At 42.2% G+C, this 23,613-nt stretch overlaps 1 protein-coding gene across 1 annotated transcript in view; it reads right to left on the reverse strand.

Moving 5' to 3' along the window:
* Window positions 1-23,613, reverse strand: part of LOC126210293 (uncharacterized) — a 160,609-nt gene that overhangs the window by 49,228 nt on the left and 87,768 nt on the right. The window contains exons 6-8 of the mRNA XM_049939486.1: window positions 18,321-19,846; window positions 13,413-13,589; window positions 9,607-9,792 (exon numbers count right to left, since the gene is read on the reverse strand). Coding sequence (XP_049795443.1) covers window positions 9,607-9,792; window positions 13,413-13,589; window positions 18,321-19,846 — 1,889 coding nt within the window. The remainder of the gene's footprint in view (window positions 1-9,606; window positions 9,793-13,412; window positions 13,590-18,320; window positions 19,847-23,613) is intronic.

The following is a 23,613-nucleotide window of genomic DNA, read 5'->3' on the forward strand; positions in this document are numbered from 1 at the left end:
AGCTGACAGCAACAAACACAGCCTACCATGAAAACATAGCTGTTCACTATAATGTCCACTATAATGTCGGAGTCCACGAAAGCAGGTTTGAGCCTGTGCAATCAATCAGTTTGAGGACGATCATTAACCATAATGTCGAATGTTGTCTCACCCCACCAGAGTACTTTAAAGGGGCCAAGGTAGGGTGATTGCAGGGGTTGTCTAACGGAATCATCCCTGAGCATAACATAGGAGCAAGTGATGAGTGCGGTTGGCATGTAAGTGTCCGGGGGGGGGATCGCTGATAGGCAGGTGTAGCCGTGCACGTTTGAAGTGAGTGCGCATGCGACTAATGAAATCTGGGGAGGTGGGAAAAATCCTCGGGTGCTTAATGCTGGTAGGGCTGGGTTCTCCCCGAAAACAAATTCAGTGATGGTTCCCTGTAAGTCTGGTTTAAAGGTTGAATGGAGACCGAGTAACACCGATGGAAGCGCCTCAGACCAGAGGCAGTCGTGGCACCTGAGGGCAGTTTTGAGGATGCGGTGTCACCGTCCAACTAACCCGTTGCTTTCCTGGTGGTAGCCTGTTGTATAAATTTTTTTTATGCCACAGATGTTACATAAAATGGTGAACAGGGCAGACTCAAACTGCCGACCTTGGTCCATGGTGATCGTGGTCAGGCAACCAAACCTGGCAATCCACGAGGAGACGAAACCCTTGGCCACAGTTTCAGCAGTGATGTTGGGTAAAGGAATAGCTTCCACCCAGCGAGACATGCACTCAATTGTGGAGAGAATATATCTGTGGCCCTCCGACGGTGGTAGTGGACTGATAAAGTCGATATGTACATGACGATATCATCCTTGCAGAATGTCGAACTTGCCTAGTGGAGGGGTGGTGTGGCGGCCAATTTTGTTGCACTGATAGGGGGTGCAGCTGTATGCCCAGGTCTGACAGTCCCATTTAATATTTTTCCAAACAAAATGCTTGGATACGAGCTGTGTAGTGGCACAGATGCCAGGGTGAGTGAGATGCAAGGCGTCAAAGACTTGCCGGCGCAATGTGGGTGGGAGCAACGGCCACAGGGTGTTGATAGAAGAATCACACCACACCTCGTCGAAAATGCCGGGGAACTTGGCTTTGGTAAACACAAGAGATGTTTGAGGGTCCATGAGGAGAGCTTGAGATCCCTCGTGGAAACCTCGAGAGTGGCCAGGTTGGATGAGTCGTTGATGCGTGAGACAGTATTGACCCGCAAGAAAAAAATCTGTGGGGATGTTTTGTGTGCCTTTGATGTAGCAAACATCTGTTGTGGATTGAGAGACTAAATCAAAGTGGCAGAAACACTGAGAGGGTGGGTCCTCAGGAGGGTTGCAGGAAGCGTCTGCTAGTGGTTTGTGATCGGTGAGGATGAAGAAAGAGTGGCCCTTGACGTCGAGGTTAAAGTGTTTGACGGCTTCATAGACAGCCAGAAGTTCCCTATCAAAAGCAGAATATTTCTTCTGAGCTGTAGACAGTTTTTTAGAGAAGAAATGATGGGGAGAAACCGTGTTGCCCTTGCATTGCTGTAGTACTGCCCCCACTGCGATGTCGCTGGCATCTGTAGTGATGAACAACTTGGCCGACGGGTCGGGATGGGCAAGTGCCATGGCTTGAGCTAAGAAAGTTTTTAGAGCCTTGAGGGCCTCCAGCATAAGTTCAGTCCAGCGAACTGGTTTAAGGCCTGAAGTCTGTTTGCCTGACAGCGAGTACCTCAGTGGGGCCTGCACGGTGGCGGCAGAAGGCAGATGCTGATGGTAGTAATTTATTGTACCCAAGAAATGTCAGAGTTCTTTGTAAGTAGCCGGATGTGGCAGTGAGGTGATGGCCTGCACGTGGGATTTGGGAGGCTGCATTCCGTCTGTGGAGATGATGTAACCCAAAAATGTGTCAGAGGATTGGCGAAATTGGAATGTGTTCTTTTTGACGCCATTGGAGTTCAAGGTCTGGAGGACCTTGTATAAATGATTTTCATGTTCTCAGCTGAGTTGCTGAAAATTAGTATGTCATCCAGACATGCAAAGCAAAACTCAAACTGTCATAAGATTGAAGTGATGAAATGTTGCCATGTTTGTGCCGCGTTTTTCAGGCTGAACAGCATGAAGTTGTATTGGAACAAACTGAGCGGTGTGATAATAGCTGTCTTCAGAATGTCTTCCGGCACTATGGGAATCTGGTGATAGGCATGTTTACAGTCAATCACACTGAAGATTGTGGCGCCTGATAACATATGAGTGAAATCATTTATTTTTGGCATGGGGTAATTGTCCATGGCGGTATGAGTGTTTAAGTGTCTGTAATCACTGCACATTCGAAAAGAACTGTCGTGTTTGGGGACAAGGCGAACTGGTGAAGACCAGTTGCTGTCCAACGATTGTCAAATACCTGCCTCCAAAAGTTCGTTAATTAGCTGCAGGACCACGTGCAACTTAATGGGGTTGAGGCACCTAACCCTGTGCCTAATAGGAGGGATAGCAGTGGTAATTATCTCATGTGTCATTCTGTCAGTGATGGAAGAAACTGAGAACTGCACACAAGACTGAGTAATGTACTGATGCGAAGTTTTTGGATGGGTTGGGCGTGACGTGTAACCGTTAGGGTGAGTGGGAAAAGGCAGCACGAAAGTCACATGCCTATTACGTGAGCACAGCGTGCACTTGTTTGGAGAGGTCAGCTGTGTGTGAGCACGGAGCGGGTCAGGATGTGCAGCGACTGTCTGTTGTCAGCCTCGCCTAGGGTAACCAGCATGTGAGAGTGAGGAGTTGGCATCACTCGGGGAACAGCGATGGCCCCCGAGCCACACGATTGGCGCGTGAGAGAGGGGGAATGTTTATCAACACGTGGGGCAGCTGCCTGCGTGGTGGGTGAGGTCGTATTGCATGCGCGACTGTCATTGGAAGCACTGTTTGAAACACATGGCACTGAACATGGTGAGTGCATCAGGGGTGCCTCGTCTACTGGATGTGAATTGTCACGCGCAATTAATGTTTCTGGACTAACCTGCTGAGTGTCTGAGCTGGTGTCTGCTGGAGAAACTGTGGACTGCAGGTTCAGCAGCGAGGTACGAGCTGTGATGAGCTCATTGTAAGTGTGGGCTATTCGTTATTTCAGCTCATCGTTTTCCCAGCAGAGTTGTGCTGTCGAATCATATTCTGACAGTAGGTTAGTGACGCAGGTCACAATGTTGCCCGTGAGGGTGAAGCATTCGCATACTAACTCACATGTTGTGAGAGAAACAGAACGTGAAACATAAGTGCGGGAGAACAGTAACTGAGTGTTAGTGGGATTGTGTAGTACCGAGCCCTGAACCACTTTGAGAGAGAGTTTGTAATGGGACAAAAAATCCATACTGACAATTGGTTCATCAATGTCAGCAGTGTAGAAAGTCCACGGAAAACACAAAGTAGGAGATAGGTGCACGGTAACTTTGACAGAGCCAGAGGTTTGTAACGCTGATGCATTGACAGCTCGCAGAAGTGACCTCGTTGAAAAGACTGGGGGAGCCATTGATGTAGGTATGACAGGCACGTCAGCACCAGTGTCGACTAGGAAAATGAGCTGTGACGATATGTCAGTCACATACAAACGACCGCTCGGCCGAGTGGACGAGTGGACAGAGTGCAATGTATGGGGACGACTGTGAGGTTCCCTGCAGGACTCGGCGTCGTGTAGGTCCCGCGGTCGGCTTGGGTGCTGGCGAGGTAACCGGCAGTTCTTAGCATTATTGCCAAAAACCTTGTGGTACCAGCAGTATGGATGAGCTAGATGTGGTGGTGGTTGTGGTGACTCTGGCAGCGGAGGAGGCTTGTCCTCATCAATTTGTTCGGACGTGTATACCGGCACATACGGTGCATGGACGATCCTGGAATGTTCGGATGATGGAGAGAGCGAGCAGATACTGGCAGGCAGTGTAGAAAGCATGGATATGGAGCGAGCTCTGCCTCTGCCGGCAATGGCTGATAGACAGGAGCAGTTGTGCCGACCAGCGGTGAGTAGTGAGCTGGCTTGTATTGTTGTAGCAATGCATACAGCTGGTCTGAGATGCGGAGACGAGAGCCGATTGACTCAAAGGAGTGTTGTAGCAGGTGAATCTGTAGGTTTGTAGGCAATTTGGCGGACCATACCACTCACAGAGTGACGACCGGCATTGTATGCTCGCTCACGAGCAACCGAAGGTGGCGCCAGAGTTGTGATGGAGTTCGGTCCCCCAGGTGTTCCTCGTGCAAGATCTTTATGATTAATTCTTGTGGAGAGCAGGCAAGTCGGTCCACGATCGTTTTCTTCGCAAACTCATACTTTGATGGAGGTGGTGGGGAGAGGAGTAGATCACAAATTAAGTTTGAGTGATCGTGGAGTGCGTGGCAAGAAACAGAAATTTAGAGTTGTCGTTGGACACGTGACGCAACTCGAAAAGATGCTCGACAAGTACAAACCGTGATACAAAGTTGTCCTCGTATAAAGAAGGCAGCTTCGGCAGACGACCAGGGGGAGGGGACGAAGGTGACTTCGGTGTACCTTGAAAAACTGGCTGGTCCGTGGTAGGAGAGGCCATACAGCAGACCGGCAGAGCAGGCGTGGGTGTGTTACTGACAAGCACGTCCGTAGCAACGGCGGGTTGCATTGTCCTTGAGGTGTCACAAAAACATGATGCGGATGGCACAGTCAGTACCGTGGGAACAAGTGGTTGGGCAATATGTGCGGGGGTCCCATAAACTGGACCGGAGATTACAGGTACTGAATTGAACTGACCCACCCCGGACATGACGTGGAAGGCTGGCGCGGTAGACACAGGCGGTGCTATGGGAGAGGCGAGCGGCAGAGAGACCGAAACCGGGGCCCCGTGCAAGTGCGTGGGGAGGGGGGGAGGGGCAGGGGGAGGGGGTGTCGGTAACTCGTACGACCAAAGTTTTAAGTTCTTCTTAAGTGAGAATGGGGAAATGTGTGCATTAAAATGTTCTTGATTAGTTTGCCAATGAGGTAAAACCAGAACAGGTCGCAGTTGATAGTGGCTAGGTGTATTTTGCAGTAATGGCAGTGCGGCACATGGCATGACAGTAACTATTGTTGTGGTCCATTGAGAGTCAAAGTATGTGTGCGAATTTAGATCACTTTGAGCATTATACGACTGATCACTAGGTACACAGTTCTGAATATTATTCACTTCACACTTCACGTGTTGGCAAGCGCAGTCCAGCAACATGAAACCCGAGTCCATTGTGTGACCACTGTAGAGCGACAAAGTTTAAAGTTAACGTGGCTGGAGATCATGAATCACTGTGAATTAATGTAGAACCAGTGTTTGGTGAAGGAATGAAGATGTCCGGCGATCACTGTTGTGCTTCCAAATCTTCAAACAAAGTGTTGGGTGAGGTAGTCATGGCATCGTGCGCGTAACCTGCTGATTTACAACTCCTGGCTTAGAAGTCGCGGAAGACGTAGAAACTTCGGGGTCACCAGTATGGGAACAGGATACGATTATCGGTTGAATGCAATAACTATCCCCATTAAATTCCACATAGAGATATATTTTGCAGTAAGTCATATATGTGTACACAGCCTGCAATACAGAACAGAACTAAAAACTAACATGGAGGCTCGGCAGAGCAATCAGAGTCCAAAGATGGTGTTAATCGTGGTCGATACAACCTATCGACGCCACAAGCCCTTGCTGTTTAGTGCCCAATATTAAACACATCCCATCCCATCCACTGCAGTTTTGGAATCCAGCATCCCTTCTTGAGAAGGGAATTAAGAAAAGGGGAAGGTCCAGTAGGGCAAAGAGAGAAGGAACTTGCTGTTGAGAGAAAAAATTGTGTGTCAGACTACAGATGGAATGCTATAAAATGAGACAATCTCTAATCTTTGGTTTTGGGAGATACTAAACTCTTTCTGGGGGAAGAGGAGGAGTCAAGTAGGAGAATTTTGAATAGTAAAATAAAATAAAAAAGCATGAAAATATACAAAAAAGATATACTAATGTTCATAGAAAAGAAAACCCTGGATCAGAAGAATGACAAGGTGTAAAAGAGAATAAATTAAAAAGTGAGGTAACAATGAACATTCGGTAGGTCAGACAAAAATGCTGAAACTGGAGAGAAATGATCCATAATGAAGATAGAAGAATGGTAGTGTAAAGGGTAGTCTGAGGCACACAGGAAAATGAGAAAAAGGAAAATAAAATAAAAGTTTGAGACAGGTTAAAACTGTGCCATTTTGAAAATAATTATCATAACACCAAAAAGACAGAGAACAAAAGCAAAGACACAGAGAATACAGAATGTAAATAATGAGTGTATGGATTTAAGCCACCCATAAAGCTACAAGTGTTAGCACACTACTTCTGGGATTTGAGGAGGCATGCCAGCCCCGGATCAGATTCAGTCGGTGGGTTAACGATGAGGGCCGAGGTGCTGGCCAGTGTGGATTAATTTTTATGTGGTTTCTCACATCTGAGTAGATGAATACTGGGCAGGTATCCACATCCTGACTCAATTACTCATTCACGAACATTTAGAAAATGCTTACACACTTAAAATGGGATAACACTACACGCAGACAGATGGGGTGAAATAATTCTGTCTCAGAAAGGAAGGGGTGGCAACGGATGGCATCCAGCCATCCTCTACTACTAACATTGCCAAATTCAATATGAAATGGTGGCCCAGTAAAGACATGGGGTAAGGACAGGGAATAGAAAGAAGAAGAAGAAGAAGAAGAAGAAGAAGAAGAAGATATACAGATGGATGTAAGAAGGAGAATATGCTCAGTTATTCATATTGTTTTGCTGATAGGGTCTTCAGTGGTTGCCTCCAAGAATAACTTACAAGTTATGAGCTGGAGCATGCAGAAATGTGGAGGTATAGGACCAGTTGAGAAGACATCACAGTAGAAAGTTCCTCAGAAATGCGTACAAGCAGTTTTAGCAGTCTGTTCAGCCCATTTCTTGTAGTGTCAACTATCTACTCTACATAAATGCTTTGTAAACCATACTGAACAGTATAGCAGACGAAACTTAGCACGGTACCACATGTTAAGGATTCTTTCCATTCCAGCTGTGTACAGAGCATGGAAAGAACCCCTGCTTAAATGCCTCTGTGTCTGCTGTAACTGGTGTAATTTTGTCTTCCTCGCCCCAATGGGAGTGATATGTAAGAGGCTGAAGAAGTCTGTAAATTCTTCACTTCATACAGTGCCTTGAAGTTTTGTAATTTGGATTTTAAAGAATAATTTGCACCTATCTTTTAAGAATCTGCCAATTTAGCTTTTTCAACATTACTCTGTCACTATCCTGTGAGTTAAACAAACCTGTGACCATCCATACTTCCCTTCTTTGTGTATGTTCAGTGTCCCCTGTTAGTTATATCTGGTGTAGGTCCCACACACTTTAGCAATATTCTAATATTGGACACACAAGTGATTTGTAAGCAGACTTAATGTATCGTCCACTACCCCACCAATGAACCGAAGTCTGCAACCTGTTTTACCCATGACTGAGCCTATGCAATCTACGTCCAGTCCTATTAACTGGCACCACGGAGGTAACGGTAAAAAGCTGTGATTAGTGCACTTGAAGTTGCCAAGTTCTAGTCTGTAGTTGTCAAAGAAAGATTTATGGGGTTTATACTTTGCCCACAGTAAAATAAAGAACTGCTCTGATATAAAGACAATCTTTTTGCAATTCGGGTTGTCATAAAAATGTGGTGTCATTTTTAGCTCACTATCCCCTTCTAGAGAGTTTGGCGACTGACCCCACTTTGGTGACTTGAGTGTCAATGAAGATTAAATGATGAGGACCCCCCTCCCCACACACACACGCACAGATATATATATCTATACAAAGAGAGAGAGAGAACAAAAACACAAAATGGACTTTCTGATTTTCCAGACTGTGCAGTCATTGGCATAATCGGTACATGGGTAGCATGTGGATAAGTACAGAATGAATTTGGGCAAAAGGAGGCATGCTAGGGTAGTCTGTGCAGATGCAATGATCATTTTGACCAAATGGCTTGGTGTTCAGAGCATCTGCCCAGTAAACAGGAGACCTGGGTTCGAATCTTGCTCTGACAAATTTTGAACTTTTGCCACTGATTTAAATCAATGCCTAGTTGCAGCCAATGTCTGTAATTCCTTTGTGTCTTAATAAAAACGAAGCTGAAAGAACACTACATACATCAAACAAGGCAAACAAGATGTACATTCTGTATAACTGCAAGAGAATGTATCTGGAGCATCAGGTACTCCATGAGGCATTTCTGTGGACAGTGCTGTTGTCTGTATAAAGGTTGTAATGCTAGAAGTCTGGAGCGAACTGCAGGAAGATCTGCAGATAGCAGATTCAAGCACTGGCCATCAGCTGTCAGTCACAATCAAAACCAAACCACTGCATTTGTATGCTGCTTTCAAGTGAGCAATAATTTCTTTCTCAGTGGAAAGATAATGTTGTGAAACGCTGTCCTTTGGAATCAAATGAAGCTTTGACTCGATAACTGCTTCCCAATACGGAGAGGTATGCAACAAGCAATAGCAGTAAACTGTGAATCCACATGCCTTTGCATTTCTGTGGCAAATAACCACATCTATGTCTACATCTAGATGGATACTCTGCAAATCACATTTAAGTGCCTGGCAGAGGGTTCATCAAACCACCTTCACAATTCTCTATTATTCCAATCTCGTATAGCACGCAGAAAGAACGAACACCTATATCTTTCCGTACCAGCTCTAATTTCCCTTATTTTTTCGTGGTGATCATCCCTGTGTAGGTCAGTGTCAACAAAATATTTTCACATTCGGAGGAGAAAGTTGGTGATTGGAATTTTGTGAGAAGATTCCGTCGCAATGAAAAAGTCTTTCTTTTAATGATGTCCAACCCAAATCCTGTATCATTTCAGTGACACTCTCTCCCATATTTCGCGATAATACAAAACGTGCTGCCCTCCTTTGAACTTTTTCGATATACTCTGTCAGTCCTATCTGGTAAGGATCCCACACCACACAACAGTATTCTAAAATAGGATGGACAAACATAGTGTAGGCAGTCTCCTTAGTAGATCTGTTACATTTTCTAAGTGTCCTGCCAAAAAAAAGCAGTCTTTGGTTAGCCTTCCCCACGACATTTCCTGTGTGTTCCTTCCAATTTAAGTTTGTAATTGTAATTCCTAGGTATTTAGTTGAATTTACGGCCTTTAGATTTGACTGATTTATCGTGTAACTGAAGTCTAATGAATTCCTTTTAGCACTGATGTGGATGACCTCACATTTTTCGTTAATTAAGGTCAACTGCCTATTTTCACATCATTTTTTACAAACATGCACAGAGTAAGTTATGCTGTATTGTTTCTTTGATGACAAAATATACAGATTAGCTATGTGCAGTATTAATTCCTCACTGATGATGAAACCTTTGGTCAACCGTGCATATTACTCATTTTACAGAGCTATTGAAGATGTAAATATTTCACGTATGGTAGATTATATACTAGAAAAGTGTTTTTGAACTTTTCAAATATAGCGCAGTCACGTTTCATCATATCAGTAAGAATCCATACCGTACGCATCACAAGTACTCGTGTTGTACACACTTACTGGAGCACAGCGGCAGACCCTGCAAGGATCCAGAGCCGACGTCCACGTCTCCCCCGGTAGCAGCACGTCACCTGACTCCAGGACGCAGTCCTGCGGGCAGTGTCGGCAGCAGCGGCCGGCCACCGGCTCCTCGCAGTGCAGCGGCTCTGCAGGGCACTGCCTCTTCTCACATCTCACCTCACTGTCCTGCACACGGAAAATGTGACTCACGAGCAGCTGACGACTGTTCAGTCCATGCACAGCATTAACACAAAAAGCAAACACAAATCATTTCTATTATCCCTATCCCTTAGCAATCCCCATTAAGCAAGCATACACAAGCAGCAGTTTGTAATATATTGAGAATTTTCGGATTTTCAGAGGCTTGCTACATTTATACGATAAAAACCAATAATGAAACCACTATTAAGTAATAGAAATATGAATAAAAATAATTGAACAAATATTTTTCAGAATCAAGTACAGAAATGTATTCCACAATTGGATTTTGTGAAAAAAACTTAATAATCTACCATTTTATTCCATTTGTATTCTAGAATTAGTTATACAGGGTGATTCTATGGTGATGTTACAAGCTTACAGAGACAATGGAGAAGGGTAAATATATCAATTTGAGGTAAGAGACCCAGGTGCAGGAATGACTGGGCAAAAGTTAGAAGTGAAAATCATTGTGGCACCTCTGACAATAGAATACACATATTGGTGGTGTTGTTGCAAAGATTTTAGGGTAGGTAACTTTCAGAGGCGGTTAGTATGAACCAAAATAAGAAAAAAAGTTCAGTAAATATGGGCTCTAAAATGCACACCTTAAGAACTATGGGCACTGGTTCAGTAGAAGAGTTTGTAGCTAAGATGAACAGGGGCTCATAGCTCATAACATATGGCTTTTAGAGCCCATATTTACTAATTTTTTTTTCTTATTACTACTACCTCTGTAAGTTGCCTACCCTACAATCACAGGAACAACAGCACAGGTATACATATTACACTTTAGCTTATAACTTTTGACTCTGTAATTAAAGGACTAGGGTCCCTTCCCTCAAATGGATACCTTTACCCTTCACCATCATGCCTGAAAGTTTGTGACCTCTTCACATAATCACTCTGTATGTTAAGAAAAGCATATTGAGAAATTCATCATTTATTCATATACTGTTTAACAAATATACCTCACAACTAATAACTAGCCGAGTCCCAAACTGTAGACACGCCAAGTTGTCGACAGGCACATTATCGAGACTGACAATGCTACTATATTTTGCACAAATCTTTTTCAGAGTTACAGAGTTCACACACATCTGTACGGCTAAGTTGTCCCAGTGGACTACGCTGTGATGATGCTGCAGTTCAACTGGGATGAGAAGTTGTGTCGGGTGGAGTGTGTAAGGGGGTGATAATGGAATAACTCCTCCTTTTCCCATATTAGTTCTGAACGAGGAAGATGCTAGAGTGTTATCTTTTATAAGTAACTTATCTAACCCTGTGGTTATGTGGTGCTCAGACACACACAGGATGTCAATCTGTTCAGAGCTGTCTAAAGGAGACTGGATTCACTGTTACTTATTTACATTCCTGGATCTGCCTCTTCTCCTTTTCTCTTTGGGCTATCCTATAAACACTTTCCTAATACTTTGAGTATCTAACACTCTCTGTACATGTCCACCCCATCGTATTCTTCCTTGTTTGATTTTCGCTACAATATTCATGTGTCCAGAAATTGCCGGTAGTTCTGTGTTTATCCTTATTTTCCAGCTTCCTGCCTCTCACAATCTTCCTTTCCCAGCTCAACAGCCAGCCTTCCTCTGTGGGCATCACCCACCCTTTTGAGCCATACATTACTGTAGGTCTTAATATAATCAAATATATTTGGATTTCTGAATTCCTACTAACATTTCTGGACCTGAATATATTCTGTAAGGGATAATAACATCAGTTTCCACTTTCGATCCTTTTTTAGATTACTGCTGCTGTCCTATTTTATTTTGTTATTTTCAAGTGAATGTTTTTAAATGTTTCCACTCTTTGGTACTCTTTCCCATTTATCTTTATCGATGTCTCTCATCCATCCCCACCAGAATCTCCTATCATGTATTTTGTTTTACTTATATCCACTCCCAGTCTTAACGTCTGCACTGATCTTTCCAATGCAGCATAATTATCCTTCAATGTTCTGATATTCCTTGCTATTACTGCTACTTGATCAGTGTATGCCACCACTTGGACATGGCAGTTGAGTATTGTTTCTCCTGTTTTTTTGTGATTTGTCGAATTACCTTCTCTAGTGCTAAGTTAAAGAGTAGTGCAGGGATCACATCTCTTGGCTGCAGCCCTCTAACCACATAGAACTGTCCTGACAATTCTTTCTCTATTCTGACCCTGCAAACTGCTGCTTCCATTGTCATTTCTGCCATCACTAATTTTAGCAGGATTTTAAAATCCTTCATACTTTGGAGAATTTTATTCCTATCTAGGCTGTTGTATGCTTGTAGAAAATCAATGCATTACAGATGCATTAATTAAAACTTCCGGGCTAAATTGCCGTGGTCCATATATAAAACTTCTTCTCCTTCCCGACGTTTCGTTGCCTACTGCGGGCAACATCTTCTGAGGTGAGTCGGCGACTGGCTGCTAGGCACTGGTGGTCCCGCTTATATAGAGCACTTAGATGGCACCACCACTCGGCACGTGCTTTCAACTTTAAAACTATCTCTGGCTAGTGCCATCTCTCTCGATTACAGGTAATCGACTGTCACTTCGTTGGTACAAAGTCGACCGCCATATCTTGTCTAGTTTTAATCCTTCTTCTTTTCTATTAAAATTATTTCCATGCTTGTAGATCTCTATAGCTTCTCTATACATGTGAGTATAGTAATGTGAGGTCCTAGCTATCACGTTTGTCTCACTAAATTTTATTTCGTGATCACTGTCTTTGAAAACGTGTTCTGCTACAGCTGATTTGTCAATCTGTCCCAATCTACAGATCAGCTGTAGCGCAACACGTTTTCAAAGACAGTGATCATGAAATAAAATTTAGTGAGACAAACGTGATAGCTAGGACCTCACATTATTATACTCGCATGTATAGAGAAGTTATAGAGATCTACAAGCACGGAAATAATTTTAATAGAAAAGAAGAAGGATTAAAACTAGACAAGATATGGCGGTCGACTTTGTACCAACGAAGTGACAATCGATTGCCTGTAATCGAGAGAGATGGCACTAGCCAGAGACAGTTTTAAAGTTGAAAGCAAGTGACGAGTCGTGGCGCCATCTAAGCGCTCTATGTAAGCGGGACCACCAGTGCCTAGCAGCCAGTCGCCGACTCACCTCAGAAGATGTTGCCCGCAGTAGGCAACGAAACGTCAGGAAGGAAAAGAAGTTTTATATATGGACCACAGCAATTTAGCCCGGACATTTTAATTACTGAAGATGCCCGCTGTGAAAGCTTACATGTTATCAACATAACAGTTGCAGTTGCTCATCAAATTCATGAAGTGCCTCTATCACGCATCTTGATTAAAATATTTAGTCCACTGTGAATCTATTACTCCTCCATCCAGCACGATAAACCCTAGTACCAGTCACATCTTGTATTCTAGTCGAGATGCTAAAATCTTACTAAACACCTCATATGTTGCATCTAAGAGAGTAATTCCACGATAATTGCTGCACTCTGCCTTATCGCCTTTCTTATGTAATGGGCAGGTTATTCTTGTGCTCCAATTGTTACGCATTTTTTCCTTTATTAATTCGTTAATTGTTGCAGATACCACACATTGGATTCACTGGGCTTATCAAAAACTTACCCGACATATACAACTAGTGCAGTTTGTGGCATCCTTGTAGAAGCTCTGGCCTGACGGGATCCTGCGATACTTGAAGAAGCAGTCAGATCCAGGCTGTGGTGGTGCTCCGAGAGTAGGCAATGGTGGCAGTGTACCAGCTGTGGTTGGGGTCGGAGTCGGCAGTGGCTCCAGGAGGAACTGGAAGCATGAGAACATTTCATTTAGAACACGAGCTTCACAAATTTCTCACTAAAGCCTACGAAGGAAAATATTATACTTACTGTTGTAAAATGCTGAAATTTTTTATTTTATTGTGCTAATGAATTAATGACAGCTTTTGTTTTATGCCACCATGAAATTTGCTTTATCATTAATTTACACAGGTATCATTCATTTGTGAATCCTGAGACTTCACCTGGTTTAAAGTGGCAACACAAAAGCTGCTTGCAACCAATAAACATTAAACAAAACAAAGATATTGTATCCAATCTATGCCTATGCCTCCACAATCTGTATTACACTGACCGGCACGAAAAATGCAACAATTCAGTTTCTTACAAAACCTGAAATTTATTTTAAATTTATGACACTAATCCACAATCTTATGATGGAATATTGTGGTACAGTCCCATCTTAGTGTCCAAAAATGAAAAAAGAAAGATGATTATAAACAAATTTAACAATTTAATACAGAGACACACACTTCGGGGAAATTTTGAGTAAGCTCAAAAGGTAATGCACATCTGTTTTGATGTTATACACTTTACACTTTACTTCATAGATCTCAGACACAATCTCAGAGATATCTATTCACATCTTCAAATGAGTGTATTGCCACCTGCCACCTCTTGCATTCAACCTTTCAGGAATGCTCCTGATTAATGCGGTAATGTCCTGTTAATGAATCATATCCCGTTCTTCCAGGAGGGCATTCTGTAGGTCCTGTAGGGTCTCTGCATAATGCTGATGAGCTCTTCTCTCCAGTCAGACCTAAATGCTCTCCGTAGGACTCAAATTAGGGTATCGAGCAGGGCAACCCGTAGCATGAACCCATGTTTCATCCAAGAACCCTTGCACAATTCTTGCAACATGTGAGCATGCATTGTCATGCATTAGTCTAAAATCATCACCATGGCTCCAATAAATGGAGCGAATGGCACAACATGCTCCAGAAGGATTTCCTCCACATACTGATGTGCGGTAAGACTCCCATGCTCCACAAATACCAAATACATCCTCGCAACTGCATTCATTCCTGCCCACACCATGACAGAACCACCATCAAAAGGCATCCTGGATGAGAATGTGCAAGGGTCTGGTCTTCTCCAGGCTCTCTCTCATCTGTCAGATGATCAGATGCCAAATTGTGACTCATCAGTGTACAACACTTGATCCCATTGTTGTATTGTCCAGCCCAGATGTTCCCTTCCAAAACGTAGTCAAGCTGTGCAATGCTCTCTGGGGAGTTTTGGACCTGTAACATGTCTTCTGGACTGAAGGTTAGCTTCTTCCAGTCTTCTTCGAATGGTTCTCTCACTAACATTGGCCCTTGAACCTGGTGGAGTCAATTTTGTGCTTCAACAGTGGTGGTGTGTTGGTTGTAGAGAACCTGGAAGTTCTAAGAAGAGGTCATCGCTCTCAGATATTGCTCTTTTGGGGCTGTTGCTGGTCTCTTTCCAAAGCCTCCAGTTGCTCTGTAACTTCATGTGGTTCTAGAAATCATGGAAGGTATAAGTCTTCAACACTTCTGCAACATAATGCATGCTGTGGCCGTCTTCCACCAAAGCAACAGCTTTCGCAGCTTATTTAAGGCTTAATGGCATGTTTACTCTAGAAAGCTGATTACGGCAATCACACAAAGATCCTACAAACTCGTGTGATTGAAAGGGAAACAATTCACTATACAGCAATAAGCGCTACAAGAGAAGAAAAACATTATTTACTCACATTTAGTGATGTGCTTTCCAGGCTGGGCAGAAACAACAATTGAAGATAGTGCAGTAAACAATCAATACTTCATTGTTTACTTGCAAAGAAACAACAATAACATACCCCATCTCAAAAAATTGGTTGAAGTGCTTCACTTCAGTTAAACTGATAATTACACAATGCCAGTCAGTGTATATTTCAAGGAGGACATGGCTATTCCATGATGGACACAAGTAACTGAAAAATCTTTATAACACAGATAGTTGCACTGCAATAGATGAATGATTAGGATTACAAAACTCTATGTGATCTATGGCTCTGACAATTCTCCCCACTTCCCACTGTCAGATGGCGTTGTCAGAGCCTTTAAACTTTGTGGTCCAGAATTAAGAAGACCCACATATGATTCTGGAGGAACTTGCTCCAAGTTTCTTCAGAATCGTTTTTGGTGCTTGACTGCACAAGATGTTCTCGGTTTGTCATTTGTGTCCTAATTCACAATCTTACCACAGTTGTCCCCATGATTGTCTTTAGGAGACACAGATTGTGGACTGCTTGAAGTGGCTGGATGTCCTCCTCGTAAGCACAAAGAAAAAAGTGCAGCACCTTTCAAAAGTTGACTCAATTTACACAGCTACGAGAAGGAAAGCCAAATAGGGCATGGTAGATTCAACCTACCCCTGGGCTGAATGACACCACATAGTGCAAGGAACTGTTGCCATCTTAAAAAGTGCTACGTCTGCCTTTCTATGGACACTGAATGTTGTTCTTTGTTGTTGCTCAATGTCCAAATTCTGCCCAGATGTACTTATACCAATTGAAATTATTGTGCTGTAATGAAATATCAGCTTGCTCTTTTACAGCAAAATCTCAATATGTTTTTTCCTTTGGCAAAGGTGACAGCATTACATTTATAGTGTATGACTGTTAGCAAAATAGAATACTTATTCCAGAGGCATGAGTTGAGATTGGTTTTCTGTCCCACTCAGAAGATTTCAGATGTGTTACATCTTGTTAAAGATGATGTAGGTGTTAGAGTGCCAAGTGTATAAGGTATTCCCTGTGAAACTGGCAGCAAAAATAGAACAAATTACTTACTATGAAAAGGATATTGTTACATTCCACACTGGATTTTCTATTGTTTGACAAATTACATACTCTACTACTAGTAACAGAACATTAATTAATTAATTTGCATGTTGAGATCTTTAAATCAACAAATCATTTTTTGTTTAGGCTTTATCTCCATTCTCTAGCATTGAGGACGGAGTCATGTGTTTGGCTGCAAAGATATTCAACCATGTTCCCATATAGACAAATGTAAGAAATTGGGAATTCCAACCAATATAAAGAAAATTAACAATGTATCATCTTTATTTTATGAAGTACAGTCATAAGTTTTAACTTTCACTTCAAACAAATACAGTCACTTTTACATCCAAGTAGTTCACCACTATCTGTGGCAAAATTAGATAGTTGACAACAAATTTCATCATATAATAACTACACTCTGAACAATGTGGTTAATATTCTCAATTGTTTAAGTAGGAGTATGCATGAAGTACATAAGTAAACTGTACACATAATTCCTATTACTTTCATTTGTGTGATGAATCTTTTTTGCTTAATTGATGATTTATCCCAGAACATTATCCCAAAGTCCATCATTCAATGAAAATATGGTAAATATGTTAATTATTGATTTTTAAGCACACAAAGTTGGAAATTATTCATATGGCAAAAATAGCTGTACTAAATGGTGTAGCAGATATAAGCTACTATATGCTTTCCCTGTTTAAGTTTTCATGTATGTGCATACCCAAGAACTTTGAACTTTCTACTCTATTTATTATTCTTTTTGTGGTACATTATGTTAGTAACAAATGGGATACTTTTGACAGTACAAACTCAGCTGAACTGTGTAAATTTTTTCTTTCTTTCTTTTTTCATAGTTTGAAGCAAGTAAATAAGTGCAAAACTGGTTGGTAACTTTAACAAAAAAACATTATTTAATATATTCCCTGTTGATGTTTTTGTGCTCAACTTAAGAATTTCATCTGCAGAAAAAGGCAAATTCTGACTCATGATTAAAAAAATATGGTAGTTCATTAACATGGAGCACAGTGTGAGCAAAGAAGCTGTGTACCATTTATCTAGCCTTGAAAAAAATAAAAATCTTTTGACAGGTTAAAACTGTATGTTGGTCCAGGACTTGATACTGGCTTTGCTTTGGCAGGCAATGTTCTACTGGCTGAGGCATCTAGAGATGTGTCACAAACCACACTCTTGTAGTTCCTCTCTCCTCTTCTTCCCAGCTTTACAGAAGTCCACCTTACAGATCTGGCAAAGATATGATTGATAATGGACTAGCCCAACATTTCTTAATATTTTCCATATGTGCAACCCTTTTTAATGCCACTTTTATTGTGGAATCCCTGGTTTGTTTCTACAGTATGGCTTTAATGCAGCTTTTGGCAAGCAAGTTGGTTACAAATCACAATGTGGTTCACCTTTCTGAGGATGGCAGTGGAAAAGGGTGCACTGTGAGAGAGAACTGTGGCCTACTACAATCATGCCTTGTGGAGTCATTCCCCATTGAGTTTGCCATATGCAAGGTTGCTGTTTGCTCTCTCACAAATACAGCTTTATCTACTGTCAGTGTCACATTCATATTGACTATCCAAATTAATATCTAGTTGCCACACTCTTTCTTTAATTTTGTAGAGGTGCTGATTTTTATTGTTTTTTAAGTTATTTTCCTGAACGTTGTGAGAAAGGAATGTCACTTCATGGAACACTTCAGTGATCTCTATGGAATGCCAGAATTCATGGAACACAGTTTAAGAAACACTGGACAATCCGATACCTAGTAAATCTTTTGAGAATGAGTATCTCACTTTGCAGTGGAGTGGGCACTATGATGAAACTTCAGGAAGCTTCATTTTCCACATGTTTAAGTTCAAAAGACAACACAGAAGAAGTAATTATAATGTGACTTACCATTCTACTCTCAGGCGCTCTCGAAGCTGCCATGCGTCCTCTTCCCATCTCTCCACTTCTCTCTTCTTGGCTTTTTGTTTGTTTATTCATTTTCTCCACACTGGACCTGACTTTCTTCATCTTTATGGATTTGAATTTTGTTTCATCTGGCTTCTGAATCTGCTGTGTCTCAATTTTTAATTCCAGTGTATCTTGTTCTTCTCTCACAAGTTCCATTTTTTGTGTGACTGTTGGCAGTGCAGTGAAATCTTGAGCCTCACTGTCAGTTGAAGGTAACGTGGTACGTAACATATCTGTTCCACTGTGCTCGACCAATTTATGATCTGTGTGTAGAATTCTTTGTCCGTATGTACTCGAGGCTGTCCCGATATCTGAGGTGTTTATGCTGTTCTCTGCCACATAAGAAACTGCAGGTTGTTGTACACTGCCTGCTGAATCTTTTTCTATCAAATTGTGTTCCCCAGGCTTGTCACTCTGAATAGTGGTTTTGTTCACAGCATTATTTTCCTCGGCATTTAAATTTCTGTCATCACTTGTTATCGATTTAGGCTCATAACTGAGCTGACTGTCATAAACATTACATGTAACTGATGAACTGCAATTTCTACCCATGTGTGATACATTAAATTTTATCTCTGGGTCACTAAGATTCTTTGTAGTTGAATGTTCCGTTAGTGTAGAAGCATCCGAGCTTTTCGACAATTTGTTAGAAGCACTATTTATCAAAGGTACTGAATTGTGCACATTTGTGTTTGATTTGTTAGACTGTGTGTACTCTCCAGATACATATTCTTGAACATACTCTCTAGCATTTTTCATGTTTTTGACTAAACTCACTGAAGAAACATTTGAAAATCTATGCTCATAAAGTTTAGGCACAACAGCAACAGTATAAGTGACTGCTTGAGAATAATCATCTAATGGCGTTGTTTTTGTGGGCTTATTTGTGTGACTGCTGCTGCTGGATGAATTGCTACCAACAGCTCCTTCTGTAACTGCTGAAGTAGTGGCAAATGTTGTGGCTCTTGAGCCAGGATTGGTGTATAGAGCAAAACTGTAGGTGAGCATTTCTGATAGTATATTCGAATACTTGTCAATGTTGTTCTTCAAAATAGCTGGAGAGGGCCCATATGTTTTTAAATTACTGCTGGAGATATTTCCATCTGCACTGTTTTCTGAGCTTGCACTTCCATTCTTCACCAATTCTTCCAGTGGCCGTTCCCGAGTGCCCAGTTTGGGACTGACAGTGGTCACCTCAGTTACACTTTTTTCTCTTTCAGCTGCAATGCTGAAATGTTGCAGAGTTGTTACACGTTCAGCAGAAGGCGGCGGCAGAGGGGTCGGCTGCCGATCCTCTACGACCATGTTTGCGACACGGAGATCACGCCAGGCACTTTCCTGGACGCACGACATCCCACCTGCCGAAGTGCGGTAGCCGGCAGGGCAGAGGCACCGGTACGAGCCCCACGCATTCACACACAGGTGGCTGCCACACGGTCTATCTTCCTCTATACACTCATTGCGATCTGTGGGCATTAAAGGTCTTTTAGTTACCTAGTACTACACTGCTGGCCATCAGACCTGCCAACACTGTGAGAGTGGCATGTGACAAATGCTAATCTGGCCCGAAGTGACCCATGTGCTTGGGTATTAAAATGACTAGTATTTCACTACAATGGCTTAAAGTATGTAAGAGTTGGCTGGTTGATTTGAGGGAGAGGACCAAACACTGAGGTCATTGGCCCCATCGGATTAAGGAAGGATGAGGAAGGAAATTGGTCATGACCTTTCAAAGGAACCACCCCAGCATTTGCCTGAAGCAATTTAGGGAAATCATGGAAAACCTCCTAAATCACGATGGCTGGATGAGTGTTTGAACGGTCGTCCTCCCGAATGTGAGTCGAGTGTGCTAACGACTGCACCACCTCACCCTGTATATGAAAGAATATTGCCATTTCATTCCATATATAAGGAAGGATTATGGAGCAAGTAAGGATTATGCAGCAGGTTTCTCATTCAGAAACTGTATTTGAATAATGATTGCTTGTAAGAAGACAGTGTTATGCCTTCTGTAAGTCAGAAGCATCTACCAACATGTGTTGGAATGTGACAGTGGCAGCATAGTAGCCTAATGAGAATCTCATTTGTCATTTCCACTACTGTTACAGAAATAACGAATTGCTGGCTTCAAGTGGACCATACTCAAAGCCCTGGAGGATCACAGCTGCCAGGTGTGATTGACCCATGAGGGGAGAGAGATCTTTTTTCCTCATCTGTTCAGGATCATACAGTCACAACACACATCTTAAGCTGGGAAATGGGATGGTCTGTCTGGTACCTGGTTCCACCAGAAGTACTGGACCAAGATGGCTGTTTGAGAGCACAGTCTCACCACAGTGCCGCACTCGCAGCACGAGCACGCTACTCGTCTTGCGTCGTGAATACAATAGCCGTGGTGTTCCTCACAGCTGATATAAATATGAAGGAAACTGGATATCTTTTTAATTTTGTCCCTCTTAGTTGCGTTGATATACAATTTTTGCTGCAGTGGTTACCGGTTTCAGGCTGTCACGCCCATTCTCAAATCATACACCTTGTTATTAACCATAACTAGTCATACGATATGGAGCCAAAAGAAAAGAATAGCTTCTGCACAGAAAGTTAAGCTGTGGGCAACAAGTATTCTCATAGACACTAGCCTTTGTGTCTACTGTTGCACATTACTGGTTGTGTCAGTCAGGTTCAATAGTCGATACAAGGGCTAATGTCAATGAGAGTATTTGCTGCCTACAGTTTAACTTCCTGTGCAGAAGCTACTTGTGCCTTTTGGCACCATATTGTATAGCTACTTAGGATTAATAACAAGGTGTGTGGTTTGAGAACTGGTGTGTCAGCTTAAAACCAGTACCCACTGCAGTTAAAATTGTATATCAATGCAACTGTCCCAATGTAGCTGAAATCAGTAACCCCTTCCCTTTCCTTTCCTTTCTCCATACCTCCACCTTCAGGTTACAGATAATGTATCCCAGCTGCAGATTCCACACGATATCTGTCCTTCTGGACAAATTCGGGAGAGCAGACACTACATATTCGTGCATCTGATATGGACAAAACAAAACAAAAAATATCCTATCTCCTCAGTACTGAACACTTGCAGAACTACCATCCCACAGCATAATGCCTCGAATCAGCAAGATATAAATATGGCTGCCCAATGAATGGCTATCAGTTCTGCACTCACATCTGAAATTATCAGTTACCATGATCGCTATACCGTGTGCTATCAGATAACAACCTCACCTGGTACTTGATCTTCCTCTCTGGTCGAGATTTGGATTGTATCTCTCTTTGCTCTCAGCCTGCCGACATCATTGTGGCAAACATTTCTGATTTGCACTTTGTTGTTTACAAAGGTTGTCTTGATTTCATCCTCGTGTGTGTCCCATCTGCCAGCATTCAGCTGTGTCTAGCTCAGCTACTGGTGGGTGTCACATTCTCTTCCACATGCAACCCTTCTGCCTTGCTGCTTCACATATTTCTCTCCTGGGTTCTGAGGCATGTGCCGACATCCAGCTATTTACAGACACACACACACACACACACATACGGACAGTGTACACTTTCTGGAACACCACAGACTGACAGTGTAGCTACCACTGTTGTGGCTTTCTTCGACATAGCAGCAGAGAGAGGTGTGCTACAGTAGGGCACCCAGTGATAACACAGGACACAGAAATGGCACCACACTGTCTTTTCAGAAAAGTTCCAGTCCAATTATCCTGTCATGATAGATGTATCTGTATGAGGAGGCTCCAAGGAGAATGAACTGCGTTCGTAGTCATCATGAAGGTGTGTTTATATGGGGTGCCATTAGGTACACAACATGTTCTCTGGTTCACACAGCTGGTAACTTGGACAGAAGTCATCACATTTGTGATATGTCAAGGCCAGTGGCCATGTCCTACCTTCTTAGTGACTGTGAGATACCTTTCAGTAAGATAATGCAAGACTGCACATTCCCCTTTCTGTCACGAACTGCCTCAACACAGAGGGATTTCAACCATTTCCCTGGCCACCACTTTCTACAGATCCCCCACATACTCAAAACATCTGGTCACAGGATGCCAAAAGACTGGCATGCCAACACTTGCCAGCCACTCCCACTGATGAACTCTTGAATAGAGCTGAAGAACTGTGGAATAACAAACCTGTATCTTTTCTCCAAGCTGTGACTTGGCACCCAGCTGCATTACAGCTGTTGTTGTTGTTGACAGAGGAGGCAGCTCTGTGTGTTAATGTTTGCACCCTCTATTCTCATAAGTCAGCTGCAAATTTAATAATATGTTCTTCTTACTACACTCTATACACCCAATACATAAAATTCTGTTAGTTACTGTCCTCCCCAGTGTTGCAAATTTTAATGGCCAGCTGCCTATATTACATCTCAGAGGAAAAAAGAGTCTTTCGTATAAACAAAAACTGAAATTATACTGTAACAGCAACATTTTGTCTTAAATAATTTGTGTGTTGCACACCACAAAAGCAATTTCAAACAACAAGATTACAAAAAATAAAAATACTACACATACTAAACATAGTTGTAGATAATTTCACACAGATATAAATGTAGAACTATAAGTCATTACTCATTTACTTTTTACTAGTGTAAGTGCTAATGTTCTTGTAACACATACAATGTGCTGTTGCATACAACATATGGAACATGAGACTCTTATGACAGTCACATATGCTCATAGTAATATGTGACACACAGCACGTATAATCATACAGATACTAGTCACTGGAATCATACAGTAGCTATTAATGTATGCAAATCTCTGGACCATCTTTGCTTCATCTCATAAACCGTAATCAGCTGTGAAGTTGGCAGTATGAAAAGTGCATCTGCTCATAATGTTGTAAGCTCACTGTTAATACATGGTGTTTCAGAAAGAATGGGCCATATTGAGAGATATAACAGGAACAATAATTCGAAATGAAAAAGTTTAATAAACACTGGCTCTAAAATACATAGCTTACCACTTGTTCAGTTGAAGAGACGTGTTTCACAGTAGTGAAGATGAATTGCTCAAAGCTCTTGAAGTACGCACTTTAGAGGCCATGTTTACTGGATGCTTTTTCTTGTTTTGGTCCATACTACCACTCTCAAAATATGGAGAACAGAGAGCTTCCAGTAGGAGAGATTTGTTTCACAGTATAGAAAATGAAGAAGTGCTCACAGCTCATAAGGTAAGGATTTTAGAACCCCTGTCTACTGGACTTTTTTTGCATC

Source organism: Schistocerca nitens, chromosome 10 (assembly GCF_023898315.1).
Source record: "Schistocerca nitens isolate TAMUIC-IGC-003100 chromosome 10, iqSchNite1.1, whole genome shotgun sequence".
NCBI classification, from domain to species: Eukaryota; Metazoa; Arthropoda; class Insecta; order Orthoptera; family Acrididae; genus Schistocerca; species Schistocerca nitens.